Raw genomic sequence first — 24,700 nt, 5'->3', positions numbered from 1 at the left:
TTTCTTCATCTGTGAAATGGGGATAATATACCCACCTTCTAGGATTATTGTGAAGATCAAATGAGTTCAAACAAGTAGAGTCCAGATTAGCTTCTAGTCCATTGTAGGTACTCAAAAAACGCTACCTTGGGCTTCCCTGGTGGCGCAGTGGTTGAGAGTCCACCTGCTGATGCAGGGGACACGGGTTCGTGCCCCGGTCTGGGAAGATCCCACATGCCGCGGAGCGGCTGGGCCCGTGAGCCATGACTGCTGAGCCTGTGCGTCCGGAGCCTATGCTCCGCAACGGGAGAGTCTACAACAGTGAGAGGCCCATGTACCGCAAAAAACAAAACAAACAAACAAACAAAAAACGCTAACTTTTGTTAGTAGCAATGGACTGAAACTTTCCAAGGTTTCTTTTTTCGATGTCGCTTGCATGAAGAATGAATTGCTCCTCCTTCTGGGCATGTGGGTAAATCTGTTATAGCGTTTATTTCATTCCCTAGTGACAGGAATTCAACAATACATCACCGTGCCTGATAGAACACCCATCTCCTAGTAGATGCTTCATAAATATGGTTTACCTGGGTCTATGCTGGGACTTCTCAGGCACAGTGTCTACCATGGCTGTAGCAGTCAGGATGAACTAAGTTATCCTGTGGTAACAAACAGCTCCCAAATCTCAGTAGCATCAAACATCAAAGGTTCATTTCTCAGTCACACTATGAGTCACTCGCTGTTTGGTGAGGGCTCTACACCACATTGCCCTCATGTGGGACCCAGGGCAGCAGAGCCTCCTCTCTGGGACACCCCAGGTCACTTACAGTAAAGGGAACAGAGTGTGGCAAATCTCACATTGGTTCCAAAGGGCTTCTGCCTGGAAGCGACAAACTTCTGTTGACGTTTTACTGGCCAAAGCAAATCAGATGGGGAAGTGCCAGCCTACCATGTGCTTAAGATCAGGATATCGGCAAACAGCCCTAATGACCCAGTTCCTCATCTGAGGATCAGGATGGTACCTCCTGAGGATGAGAGCAGAAGCAACGAGTGGCTTATGACTTCAGGCTGGAGAAATGAGGCCCTGGCAGCTGTACTCAAACCCCTGCAGAGGTTCCAGGCCAAGTGCAATAGAAATGACAACAGGACTACCAGCTGGCAAGCTTGGACTGTGCAAGGCTTAGCCCTCAGAGGTAGAGTGGACATACGGAAAGGGGACAGAGAGTTATGGTGCGTTGCAGGAGACCTATCCGGCTCCTAATTTATATTTAGACTCCACCCACAGCATCCTGAGAATGCAAGACAGGCTGCCTCCCTGACATCGGAGGGCCAGTTCCTCCTGATGGACAGGGCTCTCTGCTATCCTTTGGCCCATCCCGAGGTGACTTCTCTCTCAAAATGATGGTGTCAACTCATTCTGGCCGAGAGAACAATTCCATGACGTTCCTGAGTGATCTGCAGCTGCTTGTCCCGGCAGAACCATGGGGCAGGCAGGGCTTCCACAAGGACAACCTACAAATGATCCCCAGAGTTACGTCCAACCTCCCAAACCCAGCTCTGCGGCAGTGCCAGATTTATAGTCTTCCCAGCGCAGAGAGGTGTGTTTCACTAAAGGGACAAGGCTCTGGAAGAATGAACTTTAGTATCTGAAATTCAATCAGCACAGCCAGGCAGCTTAAGAGTTTCAGACAATCACATAAAGTGGCATTTACAAAGGGACATGACTGATCCCAAACTCACAGTCGCCCAGGTGCCTCAGAGTCAGGCACCTGGGATCACCCTTGGGAGTGTGGAAGTAGACACAGCGATGGTGGCCCTCTCCTGGAAGCCATTCCATGGTCATCCTACCAACCACGGGAAGGTTTAAGATGCTCTGGGATCCCTGCAGAGATGCCGACTCAAGTGGGATGTTTCTGCGAGCCAGGCACACATGGCGGGCCAGCAAGGTCCACACCAAGAGAAAGAAGAGCTGGGGCATTTGGGACAAGGGATTCTCTCTGCTTTCTCTCTAACAGGAGCATGCGCAGCTGCATCCCTTCCCTTGGAAGGCTTCCCAGGGATGCACAGGGGCAAAAACACACTGCTGCCCAGACACTCTTGGAAAAGAGTCTTGCTGGTGTCTGGTCAGACTCTTGGGAACAACATGCCTGAACGGTGGCATTATGCAGCATCTGTCCCCTTGGCTGGTCATGCCATCCACGTTTTCTTCTCTGTCCTGTGCCTTCAAGCCAGCTGTGTTGTGAGGAACCATGGCAGCACCGAGCAGGCTCTCCTTGGAGGGGAGGTACATGGCAAGAAGGCCAGTGCAGATCCCTGCATCTTCATCTCAGCCAGCCTGCATCACTGTCCTTGGGTCGCCTCCTGCCCCAGCTAGCCGGCTGTGGCCAGAGAAGGACAAGATTGGGAAAGGGGCCTCAGGGTCACGTGGTACAATCCGGTAGGGGAGACTCTTCCAGCAGTACATGTGACCCATCTTTCCCTTTCTCTCTGTCTCTCCCACATTTACATTTGCAGCCAGCTCTCAGGTGAGTCCCTTTCAGAAGGCACTGATTTGGGATCTGGTTGATGACTCCTGGCTGCATTATTAGAGTGCGCCCTGAAGATTGGTTCTTGGTCAAAATGATGCCCTGAGAACAAGCATTGCTTAAAACTGCCCACAGAGCTGTCCAGGAAAAGCAGGATCCCAAGATAAGGAGAGGAACGTTAATTAGATAAACTTTGCAACAGTCCTTTGGCCAATGAGTGTGCTAATACTCCTGCTGGTTAGGGTTTCTCTGGAGCATAACCAGAGCGGCCCCCATAGCTGCGTCTACATCCTGCCCATAGGACACTGGGAAAGGGAAAGCCTTCTGCACCTCCTGCTTCAGCACCTCGTTCCTGGACAGCGCACTCCCACTGCCGATCACCCGCTCCACGCCCCACTCCTGGAGCTGCTGAAAAGGAAGCATTGAGTGCAGGTTCTGAACGATGCCTCGGCACAGGGCCCGGGTCACGTGCCCCAGGGAGAGGTCAGAGGAGGAGATTCTGGTCACTGAGGCCAGCTGGTCTGGCAGGTGCCTCTCGCCCAGCACTGTTGGAGTGATGGTTAGGCAGGTGTCTTTCTGCTGCGCAGCAGCCTGGATCATGCGTGAGTACACAGTGGATTCTTCAACCTCCAGGCCTGCCAGGAACAGAGAAGGCCTGTGTGAGTTCGTGCACCCGCTCGCTGCAGGCTATAGAGTTACCAGGGGGCAAGGATGGGTTGACTTGCTGCCTGTCCTCACTGTGGCTGGCTGCTTCCCAGCTCGGGACTCAAATATTCTGGCTAGCTGTGCTCTGTTCCAGACCCCAGCCAGCTTTCCCACTACAGACCCCAGCCCAACCTTCAAGGAGAGATCTCGTAAGCGCTGCTGTGAATCCTTACCATCCCGCAGCTGTGGGACTCTTGGTCCTACGTGGACCAAATGCATACACTGATCAATAAGTATCATCACACCTGTTATTAGTGTCACAGGAATCCCAGGACCACAGTGCTGATCGCAGTCCAGCCTGCCCCTCGGCAGAGGTTACGAACAGCCAGTCTAGACCAGAGCTCAGAGTTGAATATGCATATGAATCACTCAGGGATCTTATTAAAACACAGCTTCTGATTCAGTGTGCCTGGGGTGGGGCCTGAGATTCTGCATTTGTCATCAGCTCCCAGAGGAAGCCAGTGCAGCTGGCCTGAGGACCACGCTTTTTGAGTAGAAGGTTCTAGATCAGTGCTTACCAAGACTTGAGAGAATCAGAATCACCTGAGGAACTTTTATAAAATGCCGTGCTCAGGCCCCACTCCTCTCCCCCAAACCAAATAATCAGCTTTTCTGGGGGTGAAACTAGGACATCAACATTGTTTTTAAAACTCCACGAGTATTTCCAATGTATGGCCAAAAGTCCCCACGGAGTCTCAACATCAGCACATTTAACTTATACAAACTCAACTATACACCCTCAGGAATGAGAAAGAAAAAAATAGATTTTTTTCAATCAAATGAGACAATGTAGACATTTCATAGGAGGTTAAGTTATATAAACTACTAGCCTTCAAAGCACCCTCTGTTTCATCAAAATAAGAACCATGAAAATGCAAAAGACTTTTCTTTTTGAAAATCTTAGAGAAAACTTAAGTATTACCTACTCTTTCAGGGGTGAGCAAAACAGTCACTTCTGTATAAAGAGAAACACCAGCCAACTCAGTAAACAGTTGACAGACTCAACCCAGTTAAAGCAGTATCTGAGTAAAGGGCTTGCCTGAAGGTTCTGATGACTAGTTCTGCATCTTTAAAACCTTTCTTGATTCAAGGCAAAACAAGATCAAAGTTCTGTTCTTTAAATGTAGCATTCCTGAGGGATTCCCAGCCAAGGGGGCAAAACTTACCCGCAATCCTGACACCCCCAGCCAGCCTGGAAGGACCGACGTGGGTCAGCAACACCTGTCTGCATGACCAGTATGAACTTCCCAGATGCTCCCTGTGGCCTGTGCCCCACCTAGTTATTCTGTTGGATGTTTCCTGGAATGACCTGATTTTGAGCTCCTACAAGTGACCCATGCATCTGATAAGCATGATTTCCCTATTTCTAGACAGCTGGCCAGAAATTTCATTTCTACCCTAAGTACTTAGAAAGGGAACCTCTCCTGGAAGAAAGAGGTTACATCTTTCTCTGTAAATGCAGAGCAGAGGAAGGCCTGATCAATTCCACACTGAAGAGAGCAGGAAGACATCAGAGTTTCCAGGGACCCTTCCAAGAAAGGAGGAGAGGTGCTACTTGCCAGGAATAAGTGCTACCGGTCTTTTCACTCATTCATGTTTGATCATTTTATTCTCCGCTGTCTGTAGCCATCAGAAGGCAAACCTCAAATGCAAGGTTACTGACAGAGAAAGTAATAGCGGGGCCAGGGAGAGCCAGGAGACTATTAGGATACTCCACAGTTAAGGTTGGGGAGAAGATGCACCTCAAAAAAGAGAGTAGGTGATGGCAGCTCAGAAGATGAAAGAAGGCTACAAGCTCAGATCCCTAAGGACAGAGGGAATGTGCTAGAATCTGGCTGGGTCTGAGACAAGAATCTAGAAACTTACAGCACACTCAGCACCAGGACACTGCCACATAGAAAGGACAAGCAGAGAACACACCACTGTGTGGGCCACCCTTACCTAGATCCGCCGTCCACTGGACCAGCATGTGGACAAACATGGCCAGCACGTTGCCCCCATTGAGTGATGCTGCCACTGCCAGGTAGGTCCTGTCAAAGTACGGGAAGTAGGTGACGGGAGCTGCAGGGTCTGGAGTCTGCACTGGCTGGAATCCTGAAGGCATGGAGGCTACCAGCTGCACCGAGGTGCTGATGTTGAGAACTGGATGTGGTCCAAAGAAAGCAGAGGTTAGGCCTGTTGGGATAACTCAGAGGCCACAAGTCACAACAGGGTCAGAGAGTGTGCCACAAATTCCTGGATACTCCTCCTTTCAGGAGGAAGAGCCTAATTCTCCTCCCCTGAGTGTGGGCTGGACTCAGTGACTGGCTTCTAATGAAGAGAGTAAAGCAGAAGTGACAGTGTGTGACTCTGGAGACCAGGTCATAAAAGAGCACTGCAGCTTCCGTCTTGATCACTTGCTCTAGGGGAGGCAGGTACCACGTCATGAGCAGCCCTATGGAGAGGCCCACTGGATGGTTGCTGGCATAACTGACCCCATCTTGGGCCTGTACGGTCCCTCCTGTCCTTCCGCTGACCCTACCCAGGACTGTACTAGGTGGTGAAACACTTCTCTGTCATCAAGGGCTTTGTAGTTAGTAGATATTGTTTAACAACGGTTAGGGTCAGGTGGCCTCTATGCTCTGTTAGTTCCCAAACTATGCTGACTTTTGCTGATGTGTTCCCAGAGCCCATGAGACTAGTTACCCATTCAATCATCTTAACTTAGGAGTGTATGTCCTGTTTCCAGGCACCCATCCTCACATCCTAGGTTAACTATAAAACTGTCCCAAAGGCCCCTTGGTGGTGCAGAATGCAGCTGCCAATGCTTCCAGATCATTGTCTGCCTGATCCCACTCTGTAAGTTACCCTAAAATAAACTGACCCATTGATTATATGGAGCTGCCTGCCTCATTTTGCAGTCTCATGATGCATTCTCAGTTCGATGGGTACTTTTCATTCCCTCCGTCCTCCAACACCTACAAGGAGCTGAGGCCTCCTGCCAAGAGCCACATGAGTGAGCTGAGAAGTGGATCCTCCAGCCCAGTCAAGCCTTCGGATGACTGCAGTCCCAGCCAACTGACAGTATGATCGCAATCTCACAAGGGACCGTGAGCCAGACCATCCAGTCACACCTAGACTCCTGACTCTCAGAAACTGTGTGAGATAATAAGTGTTTGCTGTTTTAGGCTACTAAGTATTGGAGTGGTTTGTTACACAGCAATAAGCTACTGTTCACAGACAGTCAGACCTCAGCCCAAGTGTTTTATTCTTTGGGAGGTTTCATTCATTTTTGGTGGGTACCACCTCCTTCTCATTTCCAAGGTGTGCTTCTCAACCTCCCTCCACCAGCAGGGGGGACGCTCCCAGACCTAGAACAGGGGGGATGATTTTCTCCTCTAGATGGAAGCCAGAGCCTACAGACTGTCCCAGGAGTCTCTCCTCCATTTCTCACGAGACCTGGCCAGAAAGCCTTTTCCTTTCAGTCTGTTGGGGCTAAACTAACTGAGGTCAGCATCCAACTACCCTACCTACTGGGAGGCAGAGGCAAGGAGAGTGAAAACAAGTCTCAGAAAGTCAATAACCTTGACTTCCTGCCACATCAAGCCTTTCACCATGACGATGAACCAGAAGCATCATGCCCTCCACCTATCCCCTCGGGGGGGAGTGTCAACGAAGGGGGCCGACCAGCCTTGCCCATGGACACCGCACAGCTGAGCACAGGCCAGCAGTCCCAGTCTAGAACCAGAGACCATAACCAACTCAGTGAAGATGGAGCCTAAATCTTAGCTTCTTCCCTTTTGACCAGCCCCTCACTCACCATCTAGAAAGGACATTTATATACAGGCACATGACGGCTCTTTGTGGAGGGAACAGCCTAAGATTTGAAGACTATCAGGTAGGCGGAAAGAGCCAGGATCTTTATAGGCACCATCCCAGTGCATCACGACAACTGCCCCATGAGAAAGGCATCATCATCCTCATTTTGGATGATGACAAGGGCTCAGGGAGAAAATTCAGGAGAAAAAGACGGGGTTTTGGGGGGGCTTCCCTGGTGGCGCAGTGGTTGAGAGTCCCCTGCCTGCCGATGCAGGGGACACGGGTTTGTGCCCCGGTCCGGGAAGATCCCACATGCCGCGGAGCGGCTGGGCCCGTGAGCCATGGCCGCTGGGCCTGCGCGTCCGGAGCCTGTGCTCCGCAACGGGAGAGGCCACAACGGTTAGAGGCCCGCGTAACGCAAAAAAAAAAAAAAAGACGGGGTTTTTGACCTTAAGAGATTTTATCACATATTTGTGCAAACAAAAGTGGCAGAATCTGGTTATATGTATATGTATAACAGATTCACTTTGTTATACACCTGAAACTAACACAACATTGTAAATCAACTATACTTCAATAAGAAAACTTTTTTTAAGTGGCAGAATCTCACCTTTCCCTCTCACCTAATCTTGAATTAAGAGGAATTACTACCAAAAACAAAACAAAAAGTCACTTGAAATTTTATTTTTTATGAATGTAATAAAATAGGAATAAACTGCTGCTTCAGAGGATAGTGCTGGTCAGAGTTTTTAAACTCAAGGTTAAATTGTAATAGTTCTAACTGATGGAGGAAAAAAAGATATGATGACAAAGAAAATCCGAGTAAGATGAATGACTTCTCTGTTCCCCCTGATAACAAGGTGGGGCTCTCAGAGTGGGCCCACTCAGCCAGGCTGCCCTGGGGATCAAATGAAACACACAGCCTGCAATCACCCTGCTCGGGGAGGCAGACCCAAAGTCTACCCCAGCCCCAGGAGGGGCAAACGACAGCCCCCAGGCCATATCCAGCCTGTCATCTGTTTTTGTATGGCCCAGGAGCTAAGAAAGGCCTTTCCTTTTTTTTTTTAAAGATAGCTTTATTGAGATGTAATTCAGAAAATTCACCATAAAATGCACCCTTTTAAAGTGTACAGCTCTGTGCTTTTTAGTATATTCACAGAGTTGTACAAACATCACTGAGATCTAATTTTAGGACATTTTCACCACTCCAGAAAGAAATCCCATACTGGTTAGCAATCAACCCCATGTCCCAGCCCTAGACAACCATGAATCTGCTTTCTATCTCTATGAATTTACCTATTCTGGACATTTCACAGGAATGGAATAATACACGATGTGACCTTTCACTCTCATTCATGCGTTATAGCATTTTAGCTCTGTGGATACACCACATTTTTAAAATCCATTTATCAGTCGATGGGCATTTGGGTTGTTTCTACATTTTGGCTATTATGAATAAGGCTGCTAGGAACATTTATGTACACGTTTTTTGTGCGGACATGTGTTTTCAATTCTTTCGTGTATACACATAGGAGTGGAATGGCTGGGTCCCATGGTAATTCCATGTTTAACTTTTGAAGAACTGCTAGACTGTTTTCCAAAGGGACTGCACCATTTTACAATCCCAGTAGCATGTTCTTACCTTTTTAAAAGGTTGAAAAGAAATGAAAAGGAGAAGAATATTTCATGACACATGAAAATTTTATGAAATTCACATTTCAGCATCTATAAATAAAGTTTTATTGGAACACAGCTACACCCACTCACTCATGCATTGGCTAGGGCTGCTTTCCTGCCCCAACAGCTGTTAAGTAGTTATGATAGAAACAAAATGGCCCACAAAGCTTAAAATATTTACAGTCTGGCCCTTTACAGGAAAACTTTGCCAGGCCCTGCCCTGGATTGCTGTCTCCCCTTCACTGTGACTCTCTTACATGGAATACAGGGACGTCTGCGCTTCTACTCAGATCCGAGGAACTTTCGTTGACAAACACACAATAACAAAAACCCTAATCTATTGAATAACAATCTATTTTCTTGGTCATGGAGACACATAGAAACCAGCCAACTAGAGAGAGCCATTTCCCTCACCTGTCTCTAGAGAAGAAAGGCACAGACTGTGGTCAGGACAGAAATTGCCCTGCTGAATTGTAAGCTCCCGGGGACAGGGGCTTCACCTGTAGGGATGAGGGTGTTTTTCATGTTTATAGCATAATGGTCAAGAGGATGCTGCAACTGCTGGTGATGTGTGCCCCTCGGACCCTGGCCCAGAGCTGGGGCTTAGGAGGCCCCAGTAGAAGTCTGAGGAGAGAACCAAAGACAGACTTACCTGCGTCTGTCCTTTGGGTCATACAGGAATAGACAGAGGCCTGCAAATCCCCCAAGGCCACGCCCACCTGTGTCCCCTTTGGGATCTCAAACCAGGCCTGGGAAGTTCTGCCGGCCACGTTGCCAGGCTCGGTGACGTCCGGGAGCAGGTGGACGGGAAAGCCGGCGTCCCTCAGTCTGCAAACCAAAAGTGGACAGCATATCTACCTGGTGCTTGGTTTTCTGTTGTTTCCAGGAAACTCAGCAACGGAAAGCATAATAGGATACACATTCAAGATGGGAGGGTAGAATCCAGTGTTTTCACAGAGGGCCTCTTTGGCTTTTTTTAAACCATGAGGAAAAGCCTTGAGTTATTTAAAGAGTGAACCCTGGCTTTCAAGAGCTTGGGATAGGCCTCTTGGAGAAGAACACAACCAGTTTGAGCAGAGGTGGTCAGAAAGGACTGGATAAGAAGCAGATTTCATCGGCATCCAGCCTCCTGCATTTGAAGGGAGAGCAAACACTGTGCAAAGGGAGGAAGCTGGGGTTTTAGAGCAAAGTCACAGCGGGTTAGCACAGGCCAAACCAAAGTCAAACCCATCAGAGTCTCCTGAATACCAAATGTATCCATCACTCGCGGTTAGTGAACACGGGGCTGCCAATTTTATAAAACATGCTGGAAAGTCCTTTACCTGAACTACCAGGTGCGTTTTGTTTTATTACAGAGCTCAGAATTTGGGCCCTGAAGGCAGTGAACTTATAGGGCACTGGACTTCTGGACCTGAAAAGGCAAATGATTGTTTAAAGGGAACTTAAAAGGCATCCCTTAAGCCTACTACTTCCATTTCTTAACCCTATTTTAAAATACATTAGGGTGGGGGAGAGAGATAGTTAGGGAATTTGGGATTGACATGTACACACTGCTATATTTAAAATGGATAACCCACAAGGACCTACTGTATGGCACAGGGAACTCTGCTCAATATTATGTAACAACCTAAATGGGAAAAGAATTTGAAAAAGAACAGATACATGTATATGTATAACTGAATCACGTTGCTACACCTGAAACTAACACAACATTGTTAATCAACTATATTCCAATAGAAAATAAAAAGTTAAAAAAATAAAATATGTTAAAGAATTAATGTTGTTCTTTGGAATCTACGGGCTCGCTCAGGGCACAGAAAGAACTGGGGAGCCCACCCTAGGTCTGGGCAACAGTGGAGGAGCAGGCAGCATGGCGTGGTGGGTGGCACCCCTCCCCAAGAACTTCACTTACAGTCAGGCCCACCCATGCCCAGGGACTGGAACAGGCTGGAGGGTGTTGGAACCTGATTTTGGCCTCGTGGAATCCTCCATTATTCCCAGATGGGAAAGCCCCACTGAAGCTCCCGCTTTAGAGATCCTGCCCTTCAGCCTCAAGCCAGCTTGCATGGTTATACTCACGTCTCCAAGTTCCAGCTTTGGCTCCTGGTGTTGAAATATCCCCAGCTAGCGGCATTCTGGTCGGACATCAGAGGTCTCGTCAAGCCACACAGCATTGCCACCACATAGTCATGGATAGTGCCAGCTGCATCGTAGGACTTCAGGAACTCTGGGCTGTTTTTCACACCCCAAACAATTCAACGTGGTTTAATATTGACTTGAAAGCATGTGCTGCACCTAACTGTGGGCAGTGTGGACTAGACATGGCATAGCTGAGTAGCAGCCAGAACCCCACAGGCTGTGGATCTCTAGCAGCTGAACCTCCCAACCCCTCCAAGCCAAGCTGGCCAGAGTCAGCCTTAGGGGAGGGTACTCATAGGAGGACACACCGTGCCTGGGAAAGCAGGACATCAGCCGTTCTCAGCAGCCCTGATCCCACTGTGAACCCATCATGTGATCCTTGGCAAGCCCCTTGCCCTCTCGGGTCTCTTCTTTCCCCCTCTAGGTGAGAATCAGAAAACCAATAAGGGCCCTCTGCAAAATGAAGCAGTGGTAGACCAAGTCTAAGTCTTGTGACTATACCCTGTGCTGGGCCACACTCACTGAGGGACAATCCAGCACATGGAGTGATGCTGGCCAGCTGGAGGTACAGCTCCCTAGCCACCCTTGTTCCCCTGCAAATCTGTCCCCCAATTCAAAGAACAGGTGTCTGTACCTATTTTTCAAAAGCCAGAAGATGGTTGCACAGCCAAACCCCGTGGCCACACTGAGATGAGACTCTGGCCGAGGCAGAGAAGCCAGGAACTTGCTGCCACACCGGCCATCCTGCCACGTTACCAGGTGGCTCACGGCTCTGGGCTCGAACACAGGGGCAGCCCCTGCCTTTGTCCATTCACAACCTGGAACGAAGGAGATGACCAAAAATGGAGAAAAGAGCAACGGACTGGCACCAGCATGTCCTTGAGACTGCTCTGCTAGTGAGGTTATAGGACAGACGTGATCACCCATGACAATGCTTCACTCACACTCAGGGGTTCTGGCCAGTACCCAGAAGAGCAGGGAGTGGATGGACCTAGAGATTGTCATACTGAATGAAGTAAGGCAGACAGAGAAAGGCAAGTGATATCATATGATATCACTTATATGTGGAATCTAAAAAAAAAAAAAAAAGGTACAAATTAACTTATTTACAAAACAGAAATAGAGTCACAGATGTAGAAAACAAACTTATGGCTACCAGGCGGGAATGGGGTGGGGGAGAGATAAATTGGGAGATTGGGATTCAGATATACACAATGCTATGTATAAAATAGATAACTAATAAGGACCTGGCAGTCCAGTGGTTAGGATTCAGTGCTTTCACTGCTGAGGGTCCAGTTCAATCCCTGGTCAGGGAACTAAGATTCCACAGGCCCCAAGGCGCAGCCTTAAAAAAAAAAAAAAAGAAAGAAAGAAAGAAAGGAAAGAAAGGACCTACTGTATAGTACAGGGAACTCTACTCAATCCCTGTGTAATGACCTATATGGGAAAAGCATCTAAAAAAGACTGGATATATGTATATGTATAACTGATTCACTTTGCTGTACAGCAGAAACTAACACATTGTAAATCAACTATATGCCAATAAAAATCATTTAAAAAAAAAAAAAGAAGAGCAGGGAAGCGGTCACAGATATATGCACCTGAAGCTTATTAAGTTTCACCCAGGAAGGGGGAGTAAGCTGGGGATGGGATGGTCCACCCTCACAACTACGATTCTGCCTAAAGCTGGGATTCTTATCCCAGCCCTAAAGCTGCAAATCTGCAGCTGTTTCTTCAACCCTTTTATCTGCTTCCAAAACTCTTTTGACCCTTTTTCTTCTTTTTACTTTTAGGACTATCATCTTTACTTTGTTTGTGTTATAAAATGAATACGGAGTTCTTACCATGTACCAGGTATTGCTCAAAGCACTTTAAAAATATTAATTTTTTTTTTTTTTTTTTTTGTGGTACGCGGGCCTCTCACCGCTGTGGCCTCTCCCGTTGCGGAGCACAGGCTCCGGATGCGCAGGCTCAGCAGCCATGGCCCACGGGCCCAGCCGCTCCGCGGCACATGGGATCCTCCCAGACCGGGGCACGAACCCGTATCCCCTGCATCGGCAGGCGGACTCTCAACCACTGCGCCACCAGGGAGGCCCAATATTAATTTTTTTAATCTACGTATTAGCCTTACAACATAGGTGTGATATTTATCCCCATTTTCACATAAGACATATGAAGCTCAGAGAAGCTTTAAAAATCTTGTCAAAGATCACATAGCTACTAAGTGGTAGAGGCAGGATTCAAGTCCAGACAGTCTCTTCCAAAATCTGGCCTGAAGGATGTTCTTTCTCTCATTTTCTTCTTATTTTGGCAAAAAAATAATAATAATAATTTAAAAATTTTTTTTAATTATACAAATGATAAGTGAATGCATTCTCAATATAAAATGTTCAAATATTACAGATAAAGCAAAAGGCCTGCTTGACCATCCCCATCAGAGTCCCAGCCCCCTTCCTGTCACTGTTAGCACTTGTAGAGGGTTTTTTTTTTTTTTTGGCCGCGCAGCATGTGGGATCTTAGTTCCCTGACCAGGGATCGAATCTGCACCTCCTGCACTGGAAGCGTGGAGTCTTAACCATTGGACTGCCCGGGAACTCCCATTGTTGGGTTTTTATACTCACACAACATACTCCCTTTGGTTTGGTTGATTTGGGCTGGGTTTTATTATATTATATTTATTATATTTTGGTTTTGTCTGTTTTTAAAAAACAAACAGTACTATATTGTATGTATTTTTCTAGTGGTTGTTTTTATCATCCAGCAACATGTCCTGGAATTCTTTCCACATTAGTACATGTGAACGCACCTTATTCTTTTCAACTACTGCATACCATTCTACACCGTGGGGTACCAACATTTATTTAACCACTCCCCCATGGGGAAACATCACAGTGTTCACTACAATAAACAAGGATGCCATGAGTGACCATGATTATGCCTCTTTTGCACATACATGTTAAAGTCCTTTTCCTGAACAGATTTTAAGTTGTAGGGCCACTGAGTCACAGTAACTCTTATTTTTACAGTGTATAATTTAAAAGCTTTATCCTCACCCCCGGCAATTAGCAAAAGGGTTTCATATTAGTTCAGTTGGAAGTTTTCTTCCTATAGTTGCTATAACTCTCTCTCTCTCTTTTTTTTTGCGGTACGCGGGCCTCTCACTGTTGTGGCCTCTCCTGTTGCAGAGCGCTCCGGTCGCGCAGGCTCAGCGGCCATGGCTCACGGGCCCAGCCACTCTGCAGCATGTGGGACCAGGGCACGAACCCGCGTCCCCTGCATCGGCAGGCGGACTCTCAACCACTGCACCACCAGGGAAGCCCAACTCTCTTATTTTTAACACCCTTCCAAACTGCCCTCCGAAACGGCCAAGCTAATATATACTACCAGGAGTGATATTTTAAAAAACCAATTTTCCACCCCCTTTGCCAACTCTTGACATTCTCAAACTGCTTTCTTACAATCCAGTGGGTGGAAAATGATTTCTTGTTGTTGTTTTCCTCGGCATTTTCCTAATTCCTAATGACACTGAGCATCTTTTCATATGCTTATTAGCTATTTGTATTTCCTCTTCTAGGAATTGCCTGTTGGTTTCCTCTGCTCATTTTTCCACAGGGCCATTGGTCCTTTCCTTGTTATTTGTTCTTTATATGCACCCATATTCGTCCTTTGTCTACTATATACTAGTGAATAACTTCTCCCTGTCTGCTGCTGGCCTTTTAGCTTGATTTTATGATCCCCACTTCTCTCCTGTTATTACTGAGCCTGAAAATGGAATGTGGAAACTGGTGTAACCACAGGCCTCTCAGAAGACACTAGTCACTCCCTCTCTTCTCCTCCAATTGGCGCCCTTGTGGAAGCACTTAGCTCTCCTCTCAGGTTACTGGTGCCTGTCTGTGTTGACTGCCTTGAGCAAGCCCTGGAAGACGAGGGCTGCATCCTGTTTCTATGTCTCCCACGGGGCCCAGCACAGAGCCTCATATATTGTAGGTCCCGAAACCAAACTGAATTACAGCCGCTATTAAAAGCAGAAAGACTTGATCTCAAATATGATTTCACTCACTCTGCTAAGCAGGTATCATCGTCAAACAGTGGCTCTCCTCCTTCCCAGAAACAGAAACCAAAACAAGAAGGCACGCAGGTGGGCCCCATGTAATATTAAGCAGCTCTCTCCACCGATGTGGGCGATGGTTTGTGTGGTCATTACAGAGGCCAGGAGACGGGCAGAAAGGAAGGCGTGTGACCAGAGCACAATCATTAGATCTCTGCTGTCCTCTTTGGGAAGGGTTTTAGTATTAAAAGGACGTTTATTCTCGTTAACGCAAAATTAAGGAGTTTAAAAACTTTTACAGCCTAGACTCCCACTGAGAGGTCAGCTCTAACACCAGAACTGGCCTTTGGCTCCTGCTGGTGATTGGAGCTGAGCAGCTCCTGTGGTCCCAGCTGGCCTGAGGACAGGCAGACAACGGGAGAGGAGGAGGGGGAGAGCCTGGGTGGGCTTCTGCAGTCACCCAGGCCCCCCCCGGGGACTGATCAAAGGATGCACCACCAGACCTCTGTCAAGCCACCGAGAGGCAAGTCACCACTCTCTTGGCCCAGGGGAATCGGAATCACTGATTCTCTAGGCAGAGGAGAGGTGAATCCAATGTCCAGCCTCCTTAACTACAGCCTCCACCCCTCAAAGTAGCCATCCATACTATGCTTAAAACACCTGCAGTAAAAAGTTGATAGTTTTGAAGCTGGGTGATGGGTATGTGTCAGTTCATCATGCTGTTCTCCCTACTTTTATGTCTATGTCGAACTTTCTATAGTTAAAAAAAATATTTTTTTAACACTTGCCATAACAGGAGCTCACAACTTCCTACAGGAGCCTAATCCTTCCTTGGACATTCTGTTGGGAAATTCCTCCCTCCATTGAGCTAGTGTGTCCTCCTGTGACTCTGGTCCTCTCTGGAGACTTTCAAAGTTCAGCGTCTGAAGTCAGACAGAGTTGAGTTCAAAAGCTGGAGTCAAGGGACTTCCTTGGTGGTGCAGTGGTTAAGAATCCTCCTGCCAATGCAGGGGACATGGGTTCGAGCCCTGGTCTGGGAAGATTCCACATGCGGAGTAACTAAGCCCGCGAGCCACAACTACTGAGCCTGCGTGCTGCAGCTACTGAAGTCCACGCTCCTAGAGCCCGTGCTCCACAACAAGAGAAGTCCCCGCTCACCGCAACCAGAGAAAGCCCGCATGCAGCAACAAAGACCCAACGCAGCTAAAAATAAAAATTAATTAATTAATTTAAAAAGAGAAAAGCTGGAGTTGCTACTTGCTGCCACATGACCCTGAGCAGATTATTTTACCCTCTCTGAGCCTCCGGGTCTCATCTGCACAGAGGGTAATGTAATCCACGTCATAAGGGTGCTGGGAAAATTCAATGAGATCGCACAGGTAACATACTTAGCTCAGCACCTGGCATGCGAAGTGCTGACTGCTGTTTTGCTGGCTCAGTACTCCTCCTAGAGGCCAAACAGAGCAGGCCACCCACCTCTGCACTGTGGCAGACCTCCTGAAAGAAGACGACCAACTAAATGATGCTTAGCAACTGTGCCCATGAAAAGGATGTGCCCTGGAATTGAAAAATCACAAATATCTGTGATTATGTTAAACAACAAAAACTATGCCTAAATTTAGAAGAGTTTCCTCTGCGTCTTGGAATCTACAGCTACACTAATCTCTTGGTTGTTGGCACTGATGCTCCAAGACACTGGCACAAAGAAAGAGAAGGCTGTGGAGAATCCACTCCACTGAATCCAACAGAGGATCAGAGAGAACTCACGCTTCTCCCTCTCCCTGTTCATGAATAATGTGTGCGTGGACAGTTCACTTCATTACATCCTTTGAACAGGACAAGATGTACACAAAATGTAAGAGGCAGCAGAATAACCTGACCCTTCACAGAGAGCCCTTGGCAGCCCTTTTCTGTTTCCAGGGGAGGCAGGAGATAGATGGGCCCCAGGCTGAGCAACTGGAGTCTGTCCCCTGTGGACAGATACTCCAAGATGAAGGTAATAGCAGAGCGAAGAAGAGTTGAGGGCTGCCCAGATAAAAGATAATGAGACCACGTATTCCTCATTCTCGAGATCAAGGAGCCCTTCCCAACTACACATGCACAGAAAGGCTCCTCGGGGGTCAAAAAGGGAAGGGGTGCCACTCCATAGTAGGTGATGTCAACCTACCCGTAGGTCTCTTTGCTAGAATCCATCTTGGCTAAGAGATGTGCGCACACACAGAGGGGGACCCTGAGATAAACCAAACACAGACTCAGAGCCAGGCAAGGCAAGATGATTGGCCAAGGGAAATTCAGAAGAAATGCCTCATATAAGTGATTCAAACTACCACGAGGGCGCGAGCCTCTGAGAGCCGCTGCCCCTCTGAGCCTGCCTGTGTGTCTATCCACACGTACCCTTTTTCCTCCTAATAAACACTTTACTTGTTTCACTACTTTCTGTCTCTTTGTGGAAATTCATTTCTACAAAGCCGATGGGCTAGAACCTTCTCACTGGCCGCTGGTCCCTGGTGGTATAGTGGCTAGGATTCAGCACTCTCACTGCTGCAGCCTGACTTCAGTCTCCGGCCAGGGGAGCCAAAATCCTGCTTCAAGCCGCTGCAGGCTGAGGCCACCTGAGATCACAGGGTGACTGTTAACAGCACGTGATCACCCCCAAGCTCAGCATACCTTGGCCTGTTTTCCAGAACATGACTCCGTGCATCTGTCCTGACACTCCGATGCCACAGACCTTGCAGAGCTGCTGCCGGGGGAGGGCAGCAAGGCACTCGTGGAGGGCCTGGATGATTCTCCTCACATCCTGCTCTTGCCCCTGGAAACAGAACAGGATATGTTGGATAGAGGTACACACACAGGCAGGGGAAGGAGGGCAGAGGCGTCAGGGACTTCCTGGGTGGTGGCTGCCCACCTAATTCCACCGAGGTCACTTCCAGGACCTGCTGAGGGGCCTCAGGGAGGGGATGTGGGCCTGAGGGTTCTCCACCACCTCCAGTGGGGCCTGGAGTAGGAATGTGGTGGGCGAGGTCCCACCTCTCCCTTCACAGGTGAGGCGCTTCTGTGGGTTAAGTTCAGCCAATGGCCTGGGCTTTGCCCCCTGCTGTGGAAGAGTCTGAGCTGAGAAAAGCACTGCCCTGCCCTACCGGTGCTTACTGTCCAGCAGGACAGGAAAACACAAGAAAGACCATGCTGCAAGGAGAAAAAAGGCAAAGGTCTTTGGCAAGGCACATGGAGCACTGGGGTAGAAGAAGGGTGGAACCCAGCAGGAAAGGTGTAGGCGAGAAAGGCTTCCTGGACTAAAGCACCTGAGGACCAGCCCTAGTGTTTGCTTCAGTTCATCCATCTGGCAAACATTTCCCGAATGCCCTGAGGGCTTGCATTTGTTCCGGGGGGCAGTGCAGGCCTCCCCTCCTTGGAGTTAAGCCTTCATTTGTCAGCCTGCTGGCCTTGGGCTGTGGCAGTTCTTGGCTCCAAACAAACATGATCGAAGGAGTAGAAAGAAGAAAGGTGAGCAGGGGTAGGGTAGGGGAAGGAGGGGAGAGGGAGCACAGAGCATTTTGTTGAGGAGGCAACCCTACATCCTAACAAGACTCTTTATGCAGGAGAGACTACAGAAGAACTGAGCGGGCAGTAAAAGATGGGGCAGAGAGGAGTTGCATGGCTATGCATGATCCCCCAGGAGGGAAGAAATAAGACAGCGGGCAAAGGAAGAAGGAAGCAGGGAAGAGGCATTTGTTTACACCTGCCCTGTCCAACACGCCGGTCATCAGCTACACACAGCTAGTCTGAATTGAAATCTACATACCAGATTTCAGATTTGGTACGAAAATAAAAGCACAATATCTCATTAATAATTCTATATTGATTATTACATATGGAAATGATATGTTTGGACCCATTGGGTTAAAAAAATAAGCAATGAAACTTAATTTTACGGTTCCTTTTTACTATTTTTTGATATGGCTACCAGAAAGTTGAAAATTACACGTGTAGCTCACATTTCCACTGGACAGTGCTGGTTTAAAGAGTTCCCACGTGGCTTGAACCCAGATGGTACATGAACGCAGGACAGAGGAGCTGCTGTTTAAAATGGGCCTGGGTGGGTGAGCTGTGTAGGTAAGGACAGTGGAGGAGTGAAACAGGCCAGAGGGGAGTGAAGACAAGGAGGCACTCAGTGTGTGGGGAGTTTTAGTGGTGAGTGTGATGGGGGAGCAATTCTTGGACAGACAATGGATACACCCACAATGTCACAGGAAAGGTGCTGCCCGCATTCCTTGATTCAGAATATCAAGTAGTCTACATTCAGATCAAATGTTAGAAATTCAGATTTGAAAAAAGAATTTAGGAACTCGTTCAACCCTCCTCCCCCACACCCGTTTTTACAGATGGGGAAACTGAGGCCCAGAGAGGTAAAATTCATAACACAGAAAGGGTCACAGAGCTTCCCTCAAAAATCTTGATATTTTAAAGTTGCAAAGAGCTAAAAGTCAGACCTTCCACATAGCTGCCAAACTTGCCCGTGGAGTACACAATGCTTCTAAAGAGTGAGAAATATGGACATGAGGAAAGAACAGAGCCACCAGGTGTTTCTATAGATCAGTAGTGTTTACCCCAGGGGTGATTTTTGTCCCCTCGGGGGCATTTGGCAATATGGAGACATTTTTGGGTGTCTCAGCTGGGGAGGAGGGTTCTACTGGCATGCAGTGGGTCAGAGGCCAGGAATGTTGCTCAACATCCTACAACGCACAGGACAGCACCCCACAACAAAGAATCATCCAACCTCCAAATATCAACAGTGCCAAGGTGAAGAAATCCTGCTATAAGTGCAATTACAACAAGGCTGTTTGTCCCAGAGCACAACACACATGTGGAGGATACAAGGGGTGCTATTACTGGCCTCCCCTAAACCCCTCCTTAGGCAGGTGTGGAGCACTGGACGTGCCTGTAAACACAGAACACTGTGCTGGACACTGGGGGAAGTGGGGAAAGTAGTTTTCAAGAAGTGGCCCTATTTCAAGAGAAAAGGGCAATGCCTAAAACCCACCCTTGTAATTGCAGTTCTGCTGCTTACCCCCACGGGGTCAGAGCTGACTTTGCCTCCACTTCATGGTCCATGAAGTGAGATAATCATTCTAAAATGTCCTGATGCCCCAACCAAACTAATTTGGAAAGGCTCTATGAAAATGTGAAGTGCTCCTGAAATCTTCATCCTCTGAAATGCTACTGAGCAAGATGGACTCTGAACCCTAAAGGACTGAGTCCAGGTATGTGGCAAGAGCTTGTGAAAAACAAAGCTATTGGGAGTGGGGTTTGGCTCAGAAAATCGAGGTTTGTGGCTGGAAGGGGCCATAGGGGTCATCTATTTCAATTATAAGAACAAGCTGAGATCCAGGAAAAAAAAAAAAGTCATGAGGATACACAGAAAGTTCCTTGATATTAATTTCTATTATCAATGAACTGAACACAGAGCTACCTTTTTCAGGGAATTAATGGAATCCATCTCTGAGGATTGACATCCTTTCTGAACCCACAACTTGCAACTGAGCCCACTGTGATGAAATTCTCCATTTCTATTTGTAGCTTTCACAAAACACTAGTTTTCGTGTAGAATTATCAATCTGACCTTTTTCTAACATTTTAATTGAGGTATCTCTCAATGTCTATCTGTCCTGACGTCTTTCTTCCAAGGTGTCTCAGCCTTTGGGGCCAGGCAACTTTTGCTGTCCAAGTGTTTGAGTTCCTCCACCCATAATCCACTCCTGCAGGATGAGAGAGCGGCAGGTTACGCTGGATTTTGCGTCTGATTTCTCAAGGAAAACCCAGACACCGCCCTAGGGAACAAGCTGAATCCTGAATTTGAGGACACCTGCAGATGTGAGGTGCAGAGAGCCGCAAGAATGAGAAGGCGGCCTGAGATCGCTCCATACGCAGGAGAGCAATTTCCTGCAGGTCAGGATACAGAAAGTGGAGGGCAAAGAGCACGGGGATATAGCGCCAAGGTCAAGGCTCCCAAAGAAGGCCCGAGAGTGGGGAGATCGGTGCCAGCAGGTGGGAAAGCTCCTGGGAGGAGATCTATCGGATCGAGGGAGTTGCAGCGGGCAGGCAGAGATCAGGCAGGCTGGAGAAGTCAGGGAGACTTCTTTGAGGAGGAAGAGGGTGTCTGGAGGCTCCTGGAGGCGGCGAGGCTCCAGGGCGCTGCCTCACCTGGGGCCCCGCCGCCGCACTCTGGGCCGCCGTCTCGGCCCGCGCAGGCCGGGCACAGCTCGCCAGTACCACAAACCCGGAAGGGTCGCCGCGCGCGGCCTCCACCAGGGCCGCCTTCACAGACGTGGTGCCCAGGTCGATGCCGAGAGTGACAGACCGTGCAGCCATGACAGCGATTGAGTCTGGGGCCGGGGCGCCCCTTCCAGCACACTTCACCCGGGACAGAGGCGCCGAGGCGGGGCCTCGCCTGCCAATCTTTCCAGCCACGCTCAACACGACGAATTCTCGCCTTCCCATTGGTTGAGGGAGGCCGAGTCCCGCGCAGCCCGAGAGACGGGCCCCGGCTGTAGGCGGAGCCGCGGTGGAAGGCGGAACCTACAGGCCCCGCCCCGCAGGTCAGGGTTTGCGATGTGGCCCGAGGCTTCGGCCTTGCTCACCAAAGTACCAATACCCCGAGTCTCGCTGGGGGATGCGAGAGCTTCTGTGACCCTAATAGTGTCTTAACCCTCCCACATATCCGAGCCCGCATGCCTGCCAAGTTGCCTGAGCCCCTCCGCTCCTCCCCAGCCCCAAACTGTCTCGCTGAGACGCGGGAAAACTACAGCTCCCAGGGTGCATCGCGCCGAGACCCGTACTCCGCGGATCAGGTGGCTCGAATCAGGTGACTTCTGGTCCGCCCCCACATTAAGTCAAGCCGGCCGGAGGAAGCTGGTGCAGTCCGAAGGGGCTCCTGCGTCCCGTCTGGTCGGTCCCCTGAGCGTAGAGGACCTCAGGTGAGAGCCGACGCGGCTCCGACAATCCCCCCTGCCTCATTTCCCCTGAGGCCTAGAGACTGGCACAGCAAGTTACTTGGGCAGCCTGCCGCGCATCCAGCCTCCCTCAGCCGCGCCAGGGTTCCTTCCCTGGCCACTAGTCCCGGCCTCGAGGCACCGGACAGCCCCCGGGTTGAAGGGCTCGGGTGGTAGTGAGTGGAGGCAGGGGACACCGGGCTGCCGAGGTGGTGTGGGAGGCTCTCTTCCAGTGCAGGTTAGCGTCCCTTCCCCGCTTTCTGCTTAGTTGCTGCCTGAGTCTGGGTCGCAGAGTTTGCAGATTGCTTGGCAGAGGGGAGACACTGAGAGGATCACGTCAGGAACTCCTTTTGGGGTGCTGAGCGCCGGGCTGGGCTACGGGGGAGTGGGCAGGACGAGACCCGTCCCCGCCTTCCGGGCCTTTCAAGCTGGAGGAAGGGAGGACTACTGGGCCCTGGCTTTTTCAACAATGTTGAGGAAAATTACAACCTAGGCTTGTGAGAACCTGCTAAGTGCCCTAGGCAACAGTTGTATTTACTTTACATCATTGTTTCTCAACCTTTTTTTCTTACCAACCCCTTCCCCTTGATTTTTTTTTTTTTTTTTTTTTTTTTTTTTGCGGTACGCGGGCCTCACTGTTGTGGCCTCTCCCGTTGCGGAGCACAGGCTCCGGACGTGCAGGCTCAGCGGCCATGGCTCACGGGCCCAGCCACTCCGCGGCATGTGGGATCTTCCCAGACCAGGGCACGAACCCGTGTCCCCTGCATCGGCAGGCGGACTCTCAACCACTGCGCCACCAGGGAAGCCCCCCTTGAAATTTTAATACTGCTGATAAAAGGACCACAAATCGTGCTTAACGTGTCATTTCATTTAAGTCCTATGATTTAGTTTCCACTGTCCCTGTTTTCACTTTAGGAAATTGGAGCTTGAGGAGGTTAAGCAGCACCCCAGAGTCACACAGCTAATAAATGGGGAGCTCAGGTTCAAACCTATGCAGTCACTCTCCAGGGCACACATTCCTTGCCACTATCGGTTTTACTTCTCCAAGAGAAGAAGATCCAGGGAGTTCCAGGTTGTACAGCAGGTGACAGGATTAACCGGATACCCAACCAAGTGGAGCCACCACAGGAAACCCCTGACCCCAGGTTGCCCCTGGGAGGGGATTGGGAGTGGGAGGCTTCTTGAAGCAGGTGGCATCTGAGTGAGGCCTAGAATATATTAATAGAACTTACACAGGAAGAGCAGCATGCCAGACAGAGCCCATTGTGGTGAAATTCTCCATTTCTATCTCGTAGCATTCACAAAACACTAGTTTTTGTGTATAATTATAATTTTTAATATTTTATTTATTTATGCACGCATGCATGTATGCATGCTGTGCCAGGTCTTAGTTGCGGCACGCGGGATCTTTAGTTGCGGCATGCGGACTCTCAGTTGCGGCATGCATGCGGAATCTAGTTCCCCTGCCAGGGATCAAACCCGGGCCCCCTGCATTGGGAGTGCGCAGTCTTACCCACTGGACCACTAGGGAAGTCCCTGGGTATAATTTTAACCTGATCTTTTTCAAACATTGTAATCGACCGCATATCTCTCAAGTTCGTTATATCTGTCCTAATGTCTTTCCTCCAAGGCGTGTCAGCATCTGGGACCAGGGAACTGCTGCTGTCCAAGAATTTGAGTTCCTCAGTCTACATTCCAATCCTGTGGAATGAGAGAGCCGGTTAGGCCTGATTCTGCGCCTGAGTTCTCAAGGAAAACCCAGACTCTGCCCTGGGGAACAAACTGAATCCTGAGCTTGAGGACATCAAGTGTGAAGAGCAGAGAGTGGCAAGAATGAGAGGGGGGTCATTCCACATACACAGGAGAGCAATTTCCCGCAGGTCAGGGTACAGAAAGCAGAGGGGCAGAGAGCACAGGGATACAGCGCCAAGGGCAAGGCCCCCAGAGGAGGCCAGAGAGTGGGGGGATGGGTGCCGGCAGGTGGGAAAGCTCCTGAGATAAGACCCAGTGATCGGGGGAGCTGCAGCAGGCAGAGAGGCCCCTGGAGGAGACGGAGGGGCAGTGGAGGTCAGGCAGGCTGAAGCAGTCAGGGAGACCTTTTCGAGGAAGGGGAGTATCAGGAGGGTTCTTGAAGCCTTTTGGGGAAACTGAAACCAGAGCGGGGGCAGGGATGTTTCCACACCGACCTCTCATGGCTCTCCAGCAGTCTGCAGGAATCCCCAGAGGCTGTCACAGGTGGCGGGGCGGAGCACAGTATACTGAAGCATTATGTGGAAGCCAAGTTACAGATATTTACGCTTACCTGCCCCATCTTGACCCTTGGTCCACCTGTTGTGCGTGGGGGTTATGGGTACGCAGCAACCCATTTCCTTCACTTAACAAATGAGCTGCTACGGGGCTGATCTGGGGCTTGTCCCACACTGGGTCCCCTTTGTGAATGATCCCTGCCGGTCCCAGAGAAGTGACACTTGTCAAACAAAAAGTCCTAATCAAGGGTTGGTTGGTGGCATTAACCCATAGATGCTTATCCCAGGACAGGAAATGAAGTTAATTTCCTTAAGGTTTATAGGTTCACAAAGTCAAATATCTGACCACAGTTTTAATATCTTCTGGAAAAAAGAACCCCCAGCCAATAAGGCTGCATTCTTTCTTTCTGTTTACTAGGTTGCACAAAGCAGTTGAAGAGGGAAAAATTCAGCATTTGTCCACTTCCTCAGGGTGGGACCTTACACAACCCACTTAAGCCTCTCTGAGCCCATTTCCCCACATGTCAAAGAAAGATAAGTCCTCCCTGGGGTCCCCTTCTCCAAGCTGGTGATACAAAGCCCATTGAAGTCACAGGTGTG

At 49.2% G+C, this 24,700-nt stretch overlaps 1 protein-coding gene across 1 annotated transcript; it reads right to left on the bottom strand.

The window, feature by feature from the left end:
- Nucleotides 1-2,723: 2,723 nt before the first annotated feature.
- Nucleotides 2,724-21,273, bottom strand: SHPK (sedoheptulokinase; the record flags this gene model as incomplete). The annotated part of the gene is made up of 7 exons (XM_079726190.1): nt 21,067-21,273; nt 17,536-17,677; nt 11,455-11,638; nt 10,761-10,913; nt 9,334-9,509; nt 5,148-5,348; nt 2,724-3,136 (listed from the first exon to the last, which is right to left on the bottom strand). The coding sequence occupies exons 1-7, from the start codon at nt 21,232-21,234 to the stop codon at nt 2,724-2,726; spliced, it is 1,437 nt and encodes a 478-aa protein (XP_079582316.1). The 5' UTR covers nt 21,235-21,273.
- Between the last annotated feature and the right edge of the window lie 3,427 nt (nt 21,274-24,700).

This window comes from Hyperoodon ampullatus (genome assembly GCF_949752795.1).
Source record: "Hyperoodon ampullatus genome assembly, chromosome: 19".
NCBI lineage: Eukaryota > Metazoa > Chordata > Mammalia > Artiodactyla > Ziphiidae > Hyperoodon > Hyperoodon ampullatus.
Note: the sequence above shows the minus strand (reverse complement) of the source record. Positions and strands in the feature narration are given on the sequence as shown.